This window comes from Lingula anatina, chromosome 7, assembly GCF_051362555.1.
Source record: "Lingula anatina isolate TDL-2025a chromosome 7, LinAna3.0, whole genome shotgun sequence".
In the NCBI taxonomy this organism is placed as follows: domain Eukaryota; kingdom Metazoa; phylum Brachiopoda; class Lingulata; order Lingulida; family Lingulidae; genus Lingula; species Lingula anatina.
The window spans coordinates 14,036,462-14,052,906 of record NC_141773.1 but is presented as its reverse complement, the minus strand read 5'-3'; the positions used below and the strand labels follow the sequence as shown (position 1 = coordinate 14,052,906).

The 16,445-nt window shown below is 36.7% G+C and overlaps 1 protein-coding gene across 4 annotated transcripts in view; it reads right to left on the bottom strand.

Annotated features, from left to right (window-relative positions):
• Positions 1 to 16,445, bottom strand: part of LOC106170273 (sodium/potassium-transporting ATPase subunit alpha) — a 22,316-nt gene extending 5,871 nt beyond the window's left edge. Inside the window, exons 1-13 of one of the 4 annotated variants that reach the window (XM_087018474.1) lie at positions 16,249 to 16,445; positions 11,578 to 11,736; positions 11,020 to 11,079; positions 10,508 to 10,711; positions 5,822 to 5,935; positions 4,827 to 4,961; positions 4,290 to 4,407; positions 3,721 to 3,989; positions 3,138 to 3,336; positions 1,744 to 1,855; positions 1,469 to 1,601; positions 880 to 1,072; positions 434 to 609 (exon numbers count right to left, since the gene is read on the bottom strand). In XM_087018474.1, coding sequence (XP_086874600.1) covers positions 434 to 609; positions 880 to 1,072; positions 1,469 to 1,601; positions 1,744 to 1,855; positions 3,138 to 3,336; positions 3,721 to 3,989; positions 4,290 to 4,407; positions 4,827 to 4,961; positions 5,822 to 5,935; positions 10,508 to 10,711; positions 11,020 to 11,079; positions 11,578 to 11,736; positions 16,249 to 16,281 — 1,905 coding nt within the window. In that variant the 5' untranslated portion in view covers positions 16,282 to 16,445. Of the gene's footprint in view, positions 1 to 433; positions 610 to 879; positions 1,073 to 1,468; positions 1,602 to 1,743; positions 1,856 to 3,137; positions 3,337 to 3,720; positions 3,990 to 4,289; positions 4,408 to 4,826; positions 4,962 to 5,821; positions 5,936 to 8,369; positions 8,484 to 9,808; positions 9,923 to 10,507; positions 10,712 to 11,019; positions 11,080 to 11,577; positions 11,737 to 16,248 lie in introns of all 4 variants that reach the window. The other 3 variants (XM_013550067.2, XM_013550066.2, XM_087018475.1) reach the window with 3 other exon arrangements.

Below are 16,445 nucleotides of genomic sequence, written 5' to 3'. Positions count from 1 at the left end.
TAAAACCTGCTAGTGTTGTTAAGATCTATAGGAGCAACAATATAGACATAAAGCTGTTGACCACCAAGAAATGTGCACAGCTCTAGCTCCAGCTCTCGCAATGCATACAAACTCAGGAAATATCAGAGTATTGAAGAGACTGTGAGTAATATTGGACATACCATGGGAAACTGAATAACTGTCTATGTCCTTAAAACAAAGCATGAACGAACTTATTGACAACTTCAATCATAAAACAGAAGCCATTCTGAAAAAAACCATTCATTAGAAAGACAACAACAGTATCCAAAACTGTTCGATTACAGCCAGTCATTGTTGCATGAAGTCTCAAATATTCATGCTCCTTCTGGTGTCGACACATAGCAATTCCACTAATAAATACTACACCAAGTTTTGAAAACTGAAACTAGCTGAGCATCCAACATGGACTGACCTTAATACCAGCACTACGGCACTTTCCTACGGCGTCTGGCACGGCTGCACGTGGGGGATCAATCATGGACATGAGGCCAATGAAACGCAGGCCAGTCAGGGGGAAGTTGGGGTCATCGCTGTCAAATGCATACCCTGGTGGGAACTTGTCGCCTGGCAAAAAGTAGTCACAGAAACCTGGAACAAAAACAATGCTTGTATTGTACTGTATTGTACAGATTCAATATAAATTGTTCCCTAACAGTATATAACGTCGATGAAAAATGGAACATAAAGTATCATGACTAAAATTGCTGGGGCAGGGCTCAGAGTTCTAACCTGGCTGACGATGCATGATTTCATTCATTCTCTCTCTCTCTGGCAAAGTTTCTGACTGATAACACTAAACACTTTGGCTAATATTAACCAGCTTCTTGCCTAAAATAGAAGAATAGATGGTGGACGTACCGAGAACTCTTTCTCCCAGACCTCCCAACTCCAGGTAAGCCTGGTTGAAGTCTTCTTTCTTCTGGTCGTCCAAGGGTACTTCTTCACCGTTGATCATGATGGTAGTGCAGCGGTCCAGGATACGCTCAGGAGCTCCTTTCATCACCAGTATGTAGCGAGGATCATCTGGGTCAGAGGTCTCGTGGATTGACACCTGGAATAGAGGGTAAGAATATTATACAACTTAATTAGAGCAGTGGAATATAAGATAGCTAAAAAAGAGCATTGGAATATTACAGAACTAAAATAGAACAGATTAAAATACTACATTTCAGTCCGAGGACAAAGCATTTGCACAGTGTATAAGGCAACTAGAATGTGACATCAAAACAACACATTTGCCAACTTTAACAGAACATTAGGTTACAGCACTTAATAAGTAGGTATTACAATCCTGTATAGGAAGTCTAGAATTAGAATCTAGAAGCTTACAGCGAATTAGACACCTAGAAAACAGGACCTGAAATGATAGACTTCCCTATCCTCCTCCAGCACCTAAGCCTGTTCACCTCATATACAAACTCTCATTACTGCAACACAAAGAGCTTACCTGGTACTTGTTGGAAGAGTTGAAGGGAATCTCGCAAACTTTTGGGTTCTTCTCTCTGAACTCTGTCACTCCTCCAACGGACAGTTCCACACACTTCAGCAGGGCAGACTCGGAGGCATCGCCATTACATTCTCTGGAATTGGAGAAACATATCTTGTCAGTCTAAGCTCTTATACAGAATGTCATTTTTGTAACAACTAAAACATAAACAACCTAAATTTTATTCAGGAGAGAGAGAAATTTCTGTGCAAAAGTATTCCACTGCTTTGACATACCTCTTCAGCACAGGTTTCTCCTCCTCTCCAACCTTGAAAGATGCTCTGTTACACAACATGGCCACTCTGCTGAGGGACGTCCAAGTTGGGGTGTCTTTGTTGTAGGTGGCGCCTGAATTGACAAGTTAAATGTTTAAATCTTACTTAACAGCACTGAAAACATATGATTAAGAGCCAGAAGTAAAAGGAAGGGTAGTCAGCATTCTCTACTAGTACTAAAGCCAAGATATTCACAATGAAAAGCATCTACAATACAGAGCAGGCAGCAACTAATTTGCACCTTGGGGAAATAGTGTTTCCATTAAGTTAATATTGCCAATCTGGCCTTTCCCTGGACGGAGAGGATAGCAGTAATTGTTAGCAATCTTTCCCTTCAAATATACATTAAAAAACCTTTTTAAACATGTACTACTATGCAAATAAAATTTACAACAACTATTGAAATATAAAAATAAAACAAGAGCAAAGACAAACTCAAATATCAAAAGAAATTATTGACTGCAAGTATAAAAGGTGGAGTGCAGATAAGGGACAACTTTTCAATAAAGTCTAATTTCTCTTTGGACATATGATAAAAAGTGTAGGTCTTAGGTATAAAATGTACTGGGCAGGTGGTACAGGCAATCTTTAGGTTTCATATACAAAACAGTCTTCCATTCACCCCCCCCCCCCCCCCCCGCCCCAATACACACCCCAAATCAGTGCATGTTAATACTCTCAGAAAAGTAAAAAGTGAAAACGGCTACTGGCAGTTGCATTAATGTTTTCAAATACAAATAAATTGAATAAAATGGCATCAGTGCTGGCAATCAGAAGGGTGGTGTCCTATAGTACGCCCTAGCAGGCACTTACTTCCTGTTCCTGTATAGCACATAAAGCAGGGATGCAAAAGGCATGTTAAGTAGGTTTTAAATACACAAATTTAAACTATCAAGCTACTAATGTAATGAAATCCAGCCATCTAACTTTCCACTAGCAGTGCTGTGAAGAATTATGACAATTTTAATCTTAACATATACTGCAATAATCACATTAAGTCATCTTCAGTATTAGGACTGTATTAACTGCCTCAGTCTACTCGATACCACTGTGGATATTGTTAACACTGTGTTGGAGATTTAATTGTTGTGCATCTTGCAAACAGGCACATCACACAAGAATTTGAGTCACACCATGCCTGCATGGTTTATTCTCAACATCTGATTCAGTCTAGTACAAGTGAGATACACCACTTGCTAACAAAGTGTTTGACATATACTCAAGCTTGGCAGTTACACACACCACATTACATCTTCCACTGTCTGGTTGTGTAACCTATTCCACCCACTCGTGTTTTATTCACTAAATTTCTGAACTTGGTCATAGTGACTGTATTCACAATATACTACACTTACTGGACTGGTCATCGCTGGTGTCGGCCTCCACAATCCTGTCATCAAACCACATGTGGGCCACGGTCATCCTGTTCTGGGTCAGCGTACCAGTCTTGTCAGAGCAGATGGTGGAGGTGGAGCCCAGGGTTTCCACAGCTTCCAGGTTCTTCACAAGGCAGTTCTTATTGGCCATACGCTTAGCTGTCAGTGTCAGGCACACCTGAAGATATACATAATTATGCTTATTACATAACAAATAGTCACTGTGGGTTATATACTCTTAGCTGTCATAGCCAGGCAAACCTAAGAAGCTAGTGTTATCTAATTTCCCAGGAAGGGTATAAAAAATAAATAAATAAAAAACAATATCTATTGCTATATATGTAGACTTTAAACTTGAAGCCAACTTCCAAGGGAACTTCAACTGAAATAGGTTGGCAGTTATTGGTCTCAAGTCTTTTCTTATGATGTGATCTGTACCATAATCCAGGCAAAGGCAAAGCACACACATGCCACGCTTGCACATGCAAACACTTAAAATAAACATGTGCCATATTTTTTATTTGCCCAGAGTAAACCATTTCACTTTTAAATGCCCCCTTACCGTAACAGTAGCCAGGAGTCCTTCTGGCACGTTGGCCACAATGATACCAATGAGGAAGATCACAGCGTCCAGCCAGTAGTAGCCCAAGATGAAAGCAATGATGAAGAAGGAGACTCCGAGGAAGACCGCCACACCGGTGATGATGTGGATGAAATGCTCGATCTCGCGGGCAATGGGGGTCTCTCCCATCTCCAGTCCAGAGGCCAGGTTGGCAATACGTCCCATGACAGTGCGGTCACCAATGGAGACAACAATACCAGTGCAGGTGCCTGAAGTTGACAACACATTAAAACCTCTGCCAGCTAACATCTGGGTCTTTACTTCAAGTCTTCAAACACCCTATTTGTCTTACAAGCAACTCAACAAGCCAAACTGAATTTCACTTACATAAAATGGCCAGTTGATGAAATGTATACTGCTTTCAATCATTCACTCTACTTGACACATAATGAAGTTTAAGTTTCAACATGCACTCAATTTTTATTATATTTGTAAATGTTACAACAATTTGCTTCAATTCAACGTGGGAAGCTGCCACATGGGGCAACTGTCCTGCACATACTCCTTACCTTCCACGGCATTGGTGGAGAAGAAGGCCAGGTTCCTAGTTTCCAAAGGGTTCTCGCTGGTGAATTCTGGCAGTCTGGTCTGAGGCTCAGACTCTCCTGTCAGGGAGGAGTTGTCCACCTAGAGAAAGATGCACAAGGTCAAGATATTTCCAATATTATCATACACCCATTTCACGATCGGGTGTATCATTTTAAACTGAAGAATATCGCAACCAATGTATACATATCAGTTTCAATTGCACTAATTTATGCCATCTCTTCCTATGCAAGTTTTAAAATCTAACAAGGTACTGAAAATCAGATCAAGATATCTACAAACAAAAAAGTGCTGTTCTAAAATTCTAAATATACTAAAAATCATCTCCCCCCCCCTTACATAGTGAAAATTTACAAGAATTGAACAACTGCTACTATTTTGATAAAAAAAAATAATAATAATAAATTAGTCTTGGGCACAATTTCAGTGAGTAAACAGTACCTAAAGTTGTTTTAATCTCATCACTGTAACGTCACTGATTTTATCAAAATAACAATCACCTTGAATCCATGCGCCTTGATAACCCGAATATCTGCGGGAACCCTGTCCCCAAACTTCACCTCGATGATGTCACCAACAACCAAGGTCTCCGCACGAACTTCTATCAGCTGACCATCACGCTTCACCAGAGCATACTGATGAAATACAATACTTATTACCAATTTGTTCCTGAACAAGTTTAATTATCTTCTTTATGTTACTGACACTTCTTTATCAGAGTAGTTATTTTTATTTATTAAACTTCAAATGATTTTTTTTTTCATCCAAGATTTAAAATAAAGAATTTAAATTTACGTAATTCTAAAAAATAGATGTTACAACAAAAATTGGATACTCGGAGGAAAGTACAAGAAATCAACTGGATCCATCAAACTTCACAGCACAAAGTGTGCATAACTCTGGATGTGCATCTTATGTGGAATATGAATATTTCTATGATGAAATTGAAAAAAAAAATATGAAAGAATGCCAAGTTGAAAGTAAAAGGTAAAAAGAGCTTGAATAGAAAAATGCAATCGAAATGAAACAAGAATGATGTTATGAAACATATGAAAAATGAAAGGAAAATATAGAGCCCAAAAAGTAACCTGTGATTTGAACATAAGATCTTCAATATGCAAAATAGCAACTGGATCAATAATAACTGAAGAATAACTGCCCAGGGAGACCAATTCTTTTGAAGAACTCTTCAACAGGCAAAGAATAAAATGACACCTACCTTTGATCTAATGTAAGTTCCGACAAACATGTCCCCACTTTCAGTTTTTTAAAGGATTATAAGGTGTTAACACTTCAACATGTTGAAATTTATAAATGGTGGTTAAGATAGGAACATCAATAACAGCAATAAGCATTCCAAGATCAACAACGGTAATATCAAACATTAAAAAACCATAATATGTTTTTTGCTCATCTAGTACGCATTAGTTCTTAGAATGAACTCTGTAACTGCTAAAACGTATCCAACTTAGGCACCTGGGAAACCTGGCCCTACCTTAGTCTGCATCTTCATGAAAGACTCCATGATCTTAGAACTCTTTGATTCTTGATAATACCCAAACACTCCCGTGATTAAGACTACAGTTGAGAGAACTAAACCTAGGTAGAGCTATAGGGGAAAGTGAGAGAGAGAAAGGAAATATATTTTAGCTAAGCAGTTTAAAAATTATGCTGCACACATAAGCATACGGAAATAAAATGTCACTAGAAAACATAGACTTCTGATGTTGAAGATTTATAGGCAATACAGAAGCATAAAAGAAGGAAAAGAAAGAATAGTTAGTTCACACACAAATCCAATCAAATTGCCATTTACATCCTTGTGATCAGATACCACGGTTTGCCAACTGCAGTTAGTGTAAAATCACATGCATTTGCAATCCATATAACATAGAAGACAGGGTATGCAAAAAGGATGCACACCTAGAAGTCTCACAAACAGGAGAGAACAAAGCAAGCAGTCACTGAGAACAACAACTCTCAAAATTTACCATCTACAATTTTTGCACAATACTCAGCTTGCCATTTGAGAAAACTGTCAGCGGAATTAAAATAACTGTGACACAGACTCACAAGATGCACTCAAACAGAAAAAAATTCCACATTATTTACATAAAATATCTAAAATTTAGTACACACAATCCACCAAAAAATCCACTTTTTAACCCAAAAATTAGTTCTCTAATTTAACACAGGATAATAATGAATGGGAAAACATGTCCACACAAGTCCACTCTTGTCACCTGCGGCAGCATCTCGGCAAACGACTCCATAATCTTAGAGCTCTTGGCCTCTTGGTAATACGAAAAGACACCCGTCACCACAACCACACCTGTTAGCACGCACCCCAGGTACAGCTGCACGCGCACAAACCACGATGCACATTTGTAGGGCACAAGCAAGGGATGGCAGCAACATGGAGGGAGGAGAGGTAATGGAATAGGTTAGTACACATAACAAGATTCTCATCCTGAAAGTTTTGTTAAACTTGTCACACACACAAGTTGACATTGTCAAAGTCTTGACTGCATTCTTGGAGTCCTGTCCCTTGTCAAATGACATGCTAAGGTGAACTGCAGAAGGAGAAAGAAAGCTTGAAAGTGGCACGTTATCTACAGCAATGTCTAGCTACTATACAGGCACATATAGACAGATATATCTTTCTACATATCTATACTACTGTGTGCATTACAATGGCAGTAAAAACACCTTTAGTCACTGGATACAGAAGTAGATCTACATACGAGAGTAAAATTCTGCAAATGATACAGTAATATCATCTTACAATCTCTACACTATCCAGTGACTTAAAGTGATGAAGCCCACTTATTAATCAATATATCATACACGTACAGTCTAATCACAGGTCAGCATTCTATGCGTGTACAGACAGGCTGCATGGGCTAAAGAAAACCAGATTGTTAGTGCTGGATTATTAAAAGGTGCAGTCTAACTACAGCAGAACCCCAGGTGGGTTACAGTGAAGTCACAATTAAGCATACAGATAAACCTGAAACAGAGAATTTACTAGTACATAAGCCATACACAGGACAACTTACTTCTACCATCCACTTGATATTCCAATATGTTCATTATATATACTAAATACACAGTATTTCAATCTCTTCACATACAGGCATGTCTGACATTAATGTCTGTGGGTTTTTCTTACCTTCACTACTGTGGTGAATGACTTCCTTCATGCTAGACTGTCACCTCTAGACTATGACAATACTTTACATATGATGTAGCACAATTTTTGTGCTTTGAGTGGAGATAATGATGAACATCAAAGATGATGAGCATGGCAACAAATGACAATACGACATGGAGGAGAGAGTGTGATAATGAGATGATGAAGAAATGACTGGGACTATAAAAATCAACATACAGAGGTAATTCACAACAAAGCAACTGGGGGTGGTAATATAACTTAGATAATACAAAGAATGAAGACCTGAGCAGTTTCCATCTTTTTTTAATATAATTTTTGTCAAGCATCAAACTAGACAAGAAGCCAGGGTGAATGAAGTGCAGAGTTAAAGACATGATGAGACATTTACAAAGTCGTGGGTGGGTTATAAGCAGCTTAAATATAGCAGCATTTAGCCAGTCTGTAGCTAAATAAATATAATACATGAGAAAGCCATAACATGCACTCTTGCTTCCTCAATACAGTTAAACATGCAGTTATTTTGTTTTAATTTGTGCTTGTGTTTTTTATTTCACAGTGTATACAACATCATGGGATCCATAAACCATTCACTGTTGTACAATATCCAAACTGGGAAAATCTGATATGAAAATTACAAAATCCACTGGTTTGCCAAGAAAGATAAAAAGTGCAAGTAAGATTAAGACTGTGAAAAGGGAAAATCGATAAAAGGAATCTTTGGAGACAAAAAAGAAAAGTGCAGAAAAATTTGTGCAAGTTAATTGAAAAGTTGGTTGACAAATCTGGTGCAGAGAGTTTTCTTTTCAATGAGCTGGCTACAGCCTTCAGGTCTGCGACCTTGAGGGTCATGACCTTGACTTTTGTTCACCTGAGGTATCATCTCCTTGAACGAGTCCATGATGCGAGAACTCTTGGCCTCCTGGTAGTATGAGAAACATCCGGTCACCACGACAACAGCCGTTAACACTATACCTAGGTATAACTGGGAGGAAACAAAATGGAGGAGCACAGGTTAAATTCTGAATTTTTTTCAAATGCTATTTTGAGGTTTTTCCTATTACTTTCTTCAGTAACTTATTAACATCCAATCCGCATTCATTGCCTCCCTTGTTTCAGTTATGAAACGTTTTATCTGAAAGAAATGTATCTGGAATTGTTTGTAGGGCATTCGGAAAAAAAAAACCTCCTGAACATTCTTTACATTGAGATATTCTTGCTTCTTTCTTTCTTCCTTTTTTTTTCATATTCACTATTTTGTGAAACAACCTAGCCTGGTGATGTGTGTAATATGAATTTTCCTGTATCTTCATGTGATATGTTAATTTTAGTTGTCTGTATTCCCTGCTTAATCCTAGGGTCACTTTAGGGTAGGAAGTTTTAGCCAAGTGCTTAAAAAAATTTTGATACTGGTTAAAGAATAAGTTTTTTTTTAATTTAACTTTACCTACTTTATCATTGATCAAGTTAAAATTTTTGATTTGAAAAAAAAAAAAAAATCAGCTTTTGGCAATTGAATTCTTACCCTAGAGTAAACTCAGACATCTAACACATAAGAAGCATCAGTTATACACATATGCCAACAATCCATATCCTTCTACACTCTGAAACTTGGCAGTAAAAAGCATGCAGGCTATGGCAGTAAAATACAAACAGCCCAGTTAATAAAAGCACTGAGCAGGTATGTTAAAATATAAAAATAAAAAAGTTACCATCCACTTGCAGTTCAGTCAAAAGTACATTTCCCTGCCCTCAAATAATACTAATAATTGCTTTCAAATTTTCCGGAGACACATACAGAAAACATGGAATGCTCATCAAAGCAGCTTTTCTGATGAAAATATAATAATATATACACACTCAACACATGCACCTGAAATCGAAAAGCCTCTCAGCACTAATAATGTATCTAATCTACAATCGACCGAAAGGTTTTCTTTTCTCTGCCACACTTGCTGAAAAGCCAAAGCAATAAGCTGAAAATCAAAAAGCCATTGGTTAACTTGTTAACTATGCCAGCCAACATGCTACATGTATAGCATCTCATGCCATGCATGATCCTCTTGCATTGCACTGCCCCCTGGTGGCAGTCAGTGGCACTGATGAAGAAAAGTCAGACTTGAAAAAGGTGGTAGTCCGACTCACAAGTCTGTGCTGGTGAATGATAAGGGATGACCATTGGAGGAGAATCAATCTCCTCAACAAACACCTAAAAGCGAACTCCATATTGAAGGATTGTTGTTGTTGTTTATGGGGTTTATTTATAAATGAATAAATATTGTGTTGTGTTTTTCCTCTCGCCATCATCACCTGAGGTATCATTTCTTTGAAGGAGTCCATGATCCTGGCGCTCTTGGCCTCCTGGTAGTAGGAGAAGCAGCCTGTGACCAGCACCACGGCCGTCAACACTATACCTAGATACAACTACAATGCAAAGGTTAGTTAAAACAGATGTGAATGCACCCACTGTGGACAATGACACTCTCAATATCAGCAAACAATAAAAATACTAAATGATTTACAATTGTGAATTGCTTTAGGAATAATATTTCGTTCAAATAGTAATTGATAAAGATATCACTCCTTCCACTGCAGTGAACATGATCACTCACATAAGACCACGTGACTTCTTTTAAAATTTGCTGAAACTTGAAGATTGCAGTCAAATCAGGTGCTAAAAGTGCCATCAATTCTGACAATGGCATTTCAAATTTCTTAAACCTGTGACCAAATTCAGCACAGGCAGGGGAACAAACTGGGACAACAACATAAGAATTTGCTGGAGAGAAATTTCTTGTCATTTGTCACAACATTACAACAAATTAATTCTACACAATCAAAATCTTGTCACATTTTATTTAATCTAAACAACTTGCAATAATTATTTCATAATTGACCTACAAGAGCTTTATTAACATTACTTTGATATATTGCAGCAAAAAATTCTATAACACATATAAATTGTATTATGCAAAACTGAGTATAATTTGTATTTATCAGTGTACTCACGTTATCTCCAGGTGGTATGTCATACTGTGTGCTCTGGATGGAGTAGGCAATAAAACACAGAATGGCTCCAATCCACAGCAGCAGGGCGAACCCTCCAAACAGCTGCTTACAGAACTTCACCCACTCCGGGGTAGTCTTGGGGGGAGACAGCTCATTGGGGCCGTCACGCTCCAGGTACTCCTTGGCACGTTCAGAAGTGTGACCCTATTTTTTTTTTAAACAAGAGATTACAGGGCGGAGTTTAAATCTGGGCGATCCTATTTTAATGAATCTGTGTCTCATTACAAAAATAATGCCACTTACACAGAAACTTTTTATTTAATTTTAAATTCTGGGTGTGTTGTATTGCAGATGCATACAGAGCAAGTCAACTTACTCAATATATTTCTCATGCTTCCAAGATGCAAATTTCATTGACTAAGCTGGAAAATAATTGGCTAGGGACCAAAACGCAAGTTTTTTTTTTATCACTGAACATCGTTTTTACATCCATAAACACGTTCATAACTCACATTGTTTGGATCTGCACCTAGCCTGTCATATAGCTCTTCTATGGATATCCTGTGTTCATCCTAAAATCAACAAAACACTCTTTATCAACACCTAATATAATATTCTCACCAGGGGTGATAAACTGAATTATTATTATATAGCTTATGGCATCTTAATAACTGCATTGTGATCTTCAGGTGGTTTCTTGGCTACGATACACAAGGTGTTTCATAAAAACTGAATGATACACTTAATTCCTCATTTCTCTTTCATGTACTGATATAACAAGCACGCAACACCATAAAAGAAACATTAGCAATATTCATTTAGAATTGTGCCCCATACCTTACCAATTGACAATCAATATGCACAACTTATTCCAGGGATGAGACAGACATTTACTGGAAAAGTCAAAACATATGGCATGGGGTCCAAGGAGCCCCCAATGCTGATGATACTTTTGGCTCCTAAAAAGTCAGAAATCTGCCCATAACCAGAAAAATCTCATCCCTGTTGTAAAAAACACCACTGGTACAAGATTTCAAATCTTTAAACAGATGAATACTACAGATACTCACCATCTCCAACTCCTGCTTCAGTTCCTCCATGTCCTGCTTCTTCCCCTTCTTCCCTTTCTTCTTCCCGCTCTTGCCAGAGGTGCTGAGCGCAGTCGGGTCCTTCTCAGCATCCGCCTGCTTGACAGCAAAGCGGTAACTGTCGGACCTCTCAGTATCATCCTGAAATATTCACAAAAGACATTAATATCATTACTCCTATGACTCTTTATATTTTCTTTATTTCTTTTTTTTTCAATGGTAAAATAAGCTGTCAGAGCTTTCAATGTTATAACGATGGCAAGGTCATTGACTACAACACAAAACGTTTCTTTCACTGCATTATCCTGGAAAAAATAGAAAAATTATCAGTACTTCTTCTTAATCCTTCATTTCAGTGGAATAACTGAATTCTACATTTGAAAAATTAAATGTTGAATGGTTAAGCTGAGCTCTTGTAAGCAGTCAGAATTTTGCTAGTCTGAAGAAGCATACAAATTGTGAACCATGATACACTCTAGTAAGAAGAGATGTTAGCTCGTCTACGAAATGTTATCATGCCATCATTGATCTTAAAACTAATCTCAATCTGAAGTTCACCTTGTAGAGCTGTGAAGTGTTAGTGCCAGCTCCCAGGAATTCTAATGAATTGCATCAATGAGAGGCTTAATAAAAATGCAATGATCCATTCTCAAACTCAGCCAAGTGCTATAAATGAAGGCGAATATGCTCAGAAACTGACAGGCCTGTCGCTAACAGGAATATGACTTAGCAACACCAGCTCGCTTTCAATAAAACTAACCACAACTTCTATTCAAAATTGCTGTATGAATTATAAAACAAAGTTGAATGAGGAGTAAGCACTGGCTGGAATAAGTTACCTTGCTTATTATAAAATAGCAAAGTCATAAACTGCAGATAAGTTTTTTTATTTTCTTATTTTTTTAAAGGCTGTATGATTTAGTCAATGAATTGTGCCTACTTATCCAACATTCATTGGACAGAACTGGAATAATTCGACCTAACATGTTATCAATTCATTGATTACATAAACTGACTGTTAATCATCAAAAACTGTCCAAACAACTGAAACAACATAACAGGCAAAAAGAAGAATCTCTCTAGTACTCTCATTTTCAAGTTAGACTTCAATGTTTTAATTTCCATTTCCATTCCTGTCTTTGAAACTGCTGTTCATCTACAATTTTGTTTCCTCACCAAGGAGGCTGGGCTGTGGTAAGAACTTCAAATTGCAGATCTATATTCTTATTGACTAATATCATCAACACGAGGCACCATGAAAAGCTAGGTCAGGCGAATAACTACTAGTAAGCACATAATCCTCATGGTTCAAAAAAGAAAAAAAGAAAAATCTTTGATCCCTAGCTTAACTTTGAACATTTTACATGATATCAAACTTCTTTCAAAACCTTGATTCCACAAAAAAAGGAAATATTCTAAAAAGTGGAAATGAAAACACTGCCAACATAAGCACTCAGACCTTTGAATTATATGATAATCAAAGCTTTAGTTTCAGATGCTAAAAGGGTGGATTCAATGCTACTTACTAAAGATCTAATATAAGCATTTTGTGATGTACAGAGAATTAATTTCCTTTATTTAAATTCTCTTTCAAACTGCACATCACACAAACATTAAAGAAAACAGACATATAAGTATCTGATCATTTAGAATAAAATCCTTAAAGGGATAATAACTCTTCGTATGATATCTATATTTCACAGTAAAAACCTTGTGAATAACTCATAGAAATATAATATATTCTGTTTTACCAAAAAACAGCAGTTATAGCTTTTATTCTGATATCTGAACTTGTCTTTAGACCACGTGACCTCCATTGATGTCTATACTCTGTTAAAATCTCTTAAGAGATTTTAACAAAAAACCAAACTTTTTAGAAAAAAACCAGGGACTAACTTTGAATGTAAAAATGGATTCATTAACCATTGGTAAGTATGGGAAAATTGTTGTTTACTCCAGGAAAATTCATTTTTTGGCCGAAACGAAGAGTTATTATTGCTTTAAATGAAGCCAAAAAGGTATTTTGGAATATTAATTTACAAACTAACACACGTGCCTCATCCTAGCATTTTTTTTTTCTTCTCGCCTGCAGACACTGTTCAAACTCCAGTGCCTTGTCTTACATCCTGTCCCAAAAATGAGGATGTTGCATGTTCAATGATAATAAAGTACAATGAAAATGGGTCAAAATGGATGAATTAACTCAACAAGCATAGTCAAGATAGATCAGAAAAATACTACTTAAGGTCATGTCCTTTAACCTAACTAAAACTGGTTTCATACACAAAGAATGAAAAAAAATTAATTTGAATTATGATAGGCCAACAAATTTATCTGTTGGCAGGGTGAGGAGGGGGGGGGTTAATTTAAAAATAAAAAGCACAAAAAATAGTAATAGAAGTTGGATCAGCCTGTCTCAGCATATCTTCATCACACACCCCCCCCCCCCCAAATCCTTCATATTTTCCAAGGATGAGTACTGACTAACTTTAGTACTTAATCCTACTTTGCTCCACAGGAGTGCAGACATATCACATCTCTCAGATTACTAAAACATCAGGAATGATGTGTGGGTTTAAATATACCAAAGAAACAAGAGAAATGTTTTAACCTTGTTATGAACTATGCCAGACAGATAGTATATTGACCTTTGTTATGTATACAAATAACAAAAGTAAATCTGTAAATCTGGGGTTGGTCTAGCAATTTTTTTACTTAGTAGCCAAATCACTACTTTTTCATCACTTTCTTCTTGCCAAACAATTCAAATCAACCCTATTTTGTTTAGCGAATTTAAGTCAGTTTTAGCATTGGCAAAACTGACAAGTGTTTGCGTTACCCCAGTCTGTAAAGACATGTTTTCTTGAAATAACATTTAAGCCTCACTAATGCAACTTTATATGGCTTATGCCCAAGGGGATATTGCTTAACTCTCTCAGACAGATAAAAAACTTGAAGTAATTAAGAAAACAGAACACAATTCTCAACTCCCGTCTTTTGTTCCAATCAGGATAAAACCTAATTACTCTCAGACTTCTCAAAGGGCTTCGTTAAAGTTTCATGAGAAGGGTTTTGGCAGAAGTGCCCACCACAAGTACCGATCATAACGATATACAGTATATATGCTTATCAAACCCGAGTGGTACTGCATTATGATTTTACTGGCAATAACAGATAAGTAGATGATAAGCATTTTTTTTTAGATCACCTTGTGAAGGAACTGGACCTCTTGCTATATAACACAATTTTCTAAAAATGCTATGTTATACTGTTATATAGATAACTGAGCAAGCGACTGTTGGTACAGTCTTGAACAGAAATATCTCCTTCCTATATTGATAATCCATGGCATATGTACATACTGATTACTAACCAGGCTTCTCCATTGATCTTGTTGTAATCAACAGCAATTGATCACAAACCTCATGGGCAAAATTTTTCTTCTCCAAAACCCAATAAACAGATTTCTTTATTCTCTCTATCAAAAAGAAGAAATTTTTGAGGTTCTAATGAATTTTAATCAAAATTTTATTTGCCAAACAGTGATGATGAAATTACCATAACAATTCAATATAAAATTCTTTATGTAAGAAATACCCTTACTTGTACTGAAATTTAAGTAAGAGTAAATGCATTTCAAGGCTTTACATGGCTAACCTAATTTAAGTCCAGCAATGCAGAAAGGGCAGATACCAATTTGCGTTCTGTTAAATTACATAAATTACATAAGATGACTTTCTACCTTATTTTTAGCTGGAAAGCAGTATAATATTCTATGATTTCCACTTCTGACCTCAGAAAACTAAGAAACAATGTACATACTACCTCTAGATGCATAAAACTCCTGTTGGAGTTTTTCTATCCAATTTCAGGTTATTTCCCAAACAGTGGTTTAAGTGAGGAAGATCAAAAGATAATTTGCTTACTTCAAAAGAGAGGATTTATAAATGCTGTAATGTGTTTAAGTAATGTGAAATAGCCTAGGGCTGCATCTCTAAGTAAAAATTGCAAAAAAGAGATAGCATGCGCCAGGCACATGCTGCTTATAGGATGGGTTCTTAGGCATTGCGCAATCCCAAGATTTCAGCTTCTTCCAGCAAAGGGAATATATATCAATCTCTTTAGAATTGCAACCTTCTCATCTGCCATATGACTTTAAAAACCTGAAAATTATATCTTATCCTATTCTACAATTTAACAGATGTTCCAACTGATATTTTGATCACTTTCCTAAAATAAGGTCACAGCATTTTATGTTACCTGGGGAGGCTGCAATCTTTAAAACAGATAAATTACAGAGGAATTTCAAATGCACTACACATAAAACACATTAAATTTGCCATCTTAATATTAAAAAGCAATGGTAGTAACAGTTATATAAATAAGTGCTATAGTTAAACAAACATTCCAGACATTAATGAAGCATGATCTCAACGACCTTGACGACAAAATTTGAATGATATCCGCCATCGACTGAGTGATAATGCATGCAGTGGGTTTGTTTGCTTAACAAACTTGCACCACCGTTGCATATATGTAAGACAGAATTTGGAAATACCTATCAGTTAGACTTATTACATACTTAATTTTGAGTTAATGTATAGAAGATATCCTTGATATATCAATTTAAATTATTATTTTAAGACATCTTACCTGCTGCTGCGCCTGCAACTTCTTCGACGCCATCTTGATAGGAGGGCTTTCGCAAGTTTAGCCGCTTTACCACGTGACCTGCCAATCAAATTGTTCACCTTTGTCCCAGATATTCGTACAGCGTCAAATGTCACTTAATTGTAATTTCTGACTATATCTGGTGTCAGGAAAGTGTAATTTTTGGGCTTTTGTTGAAA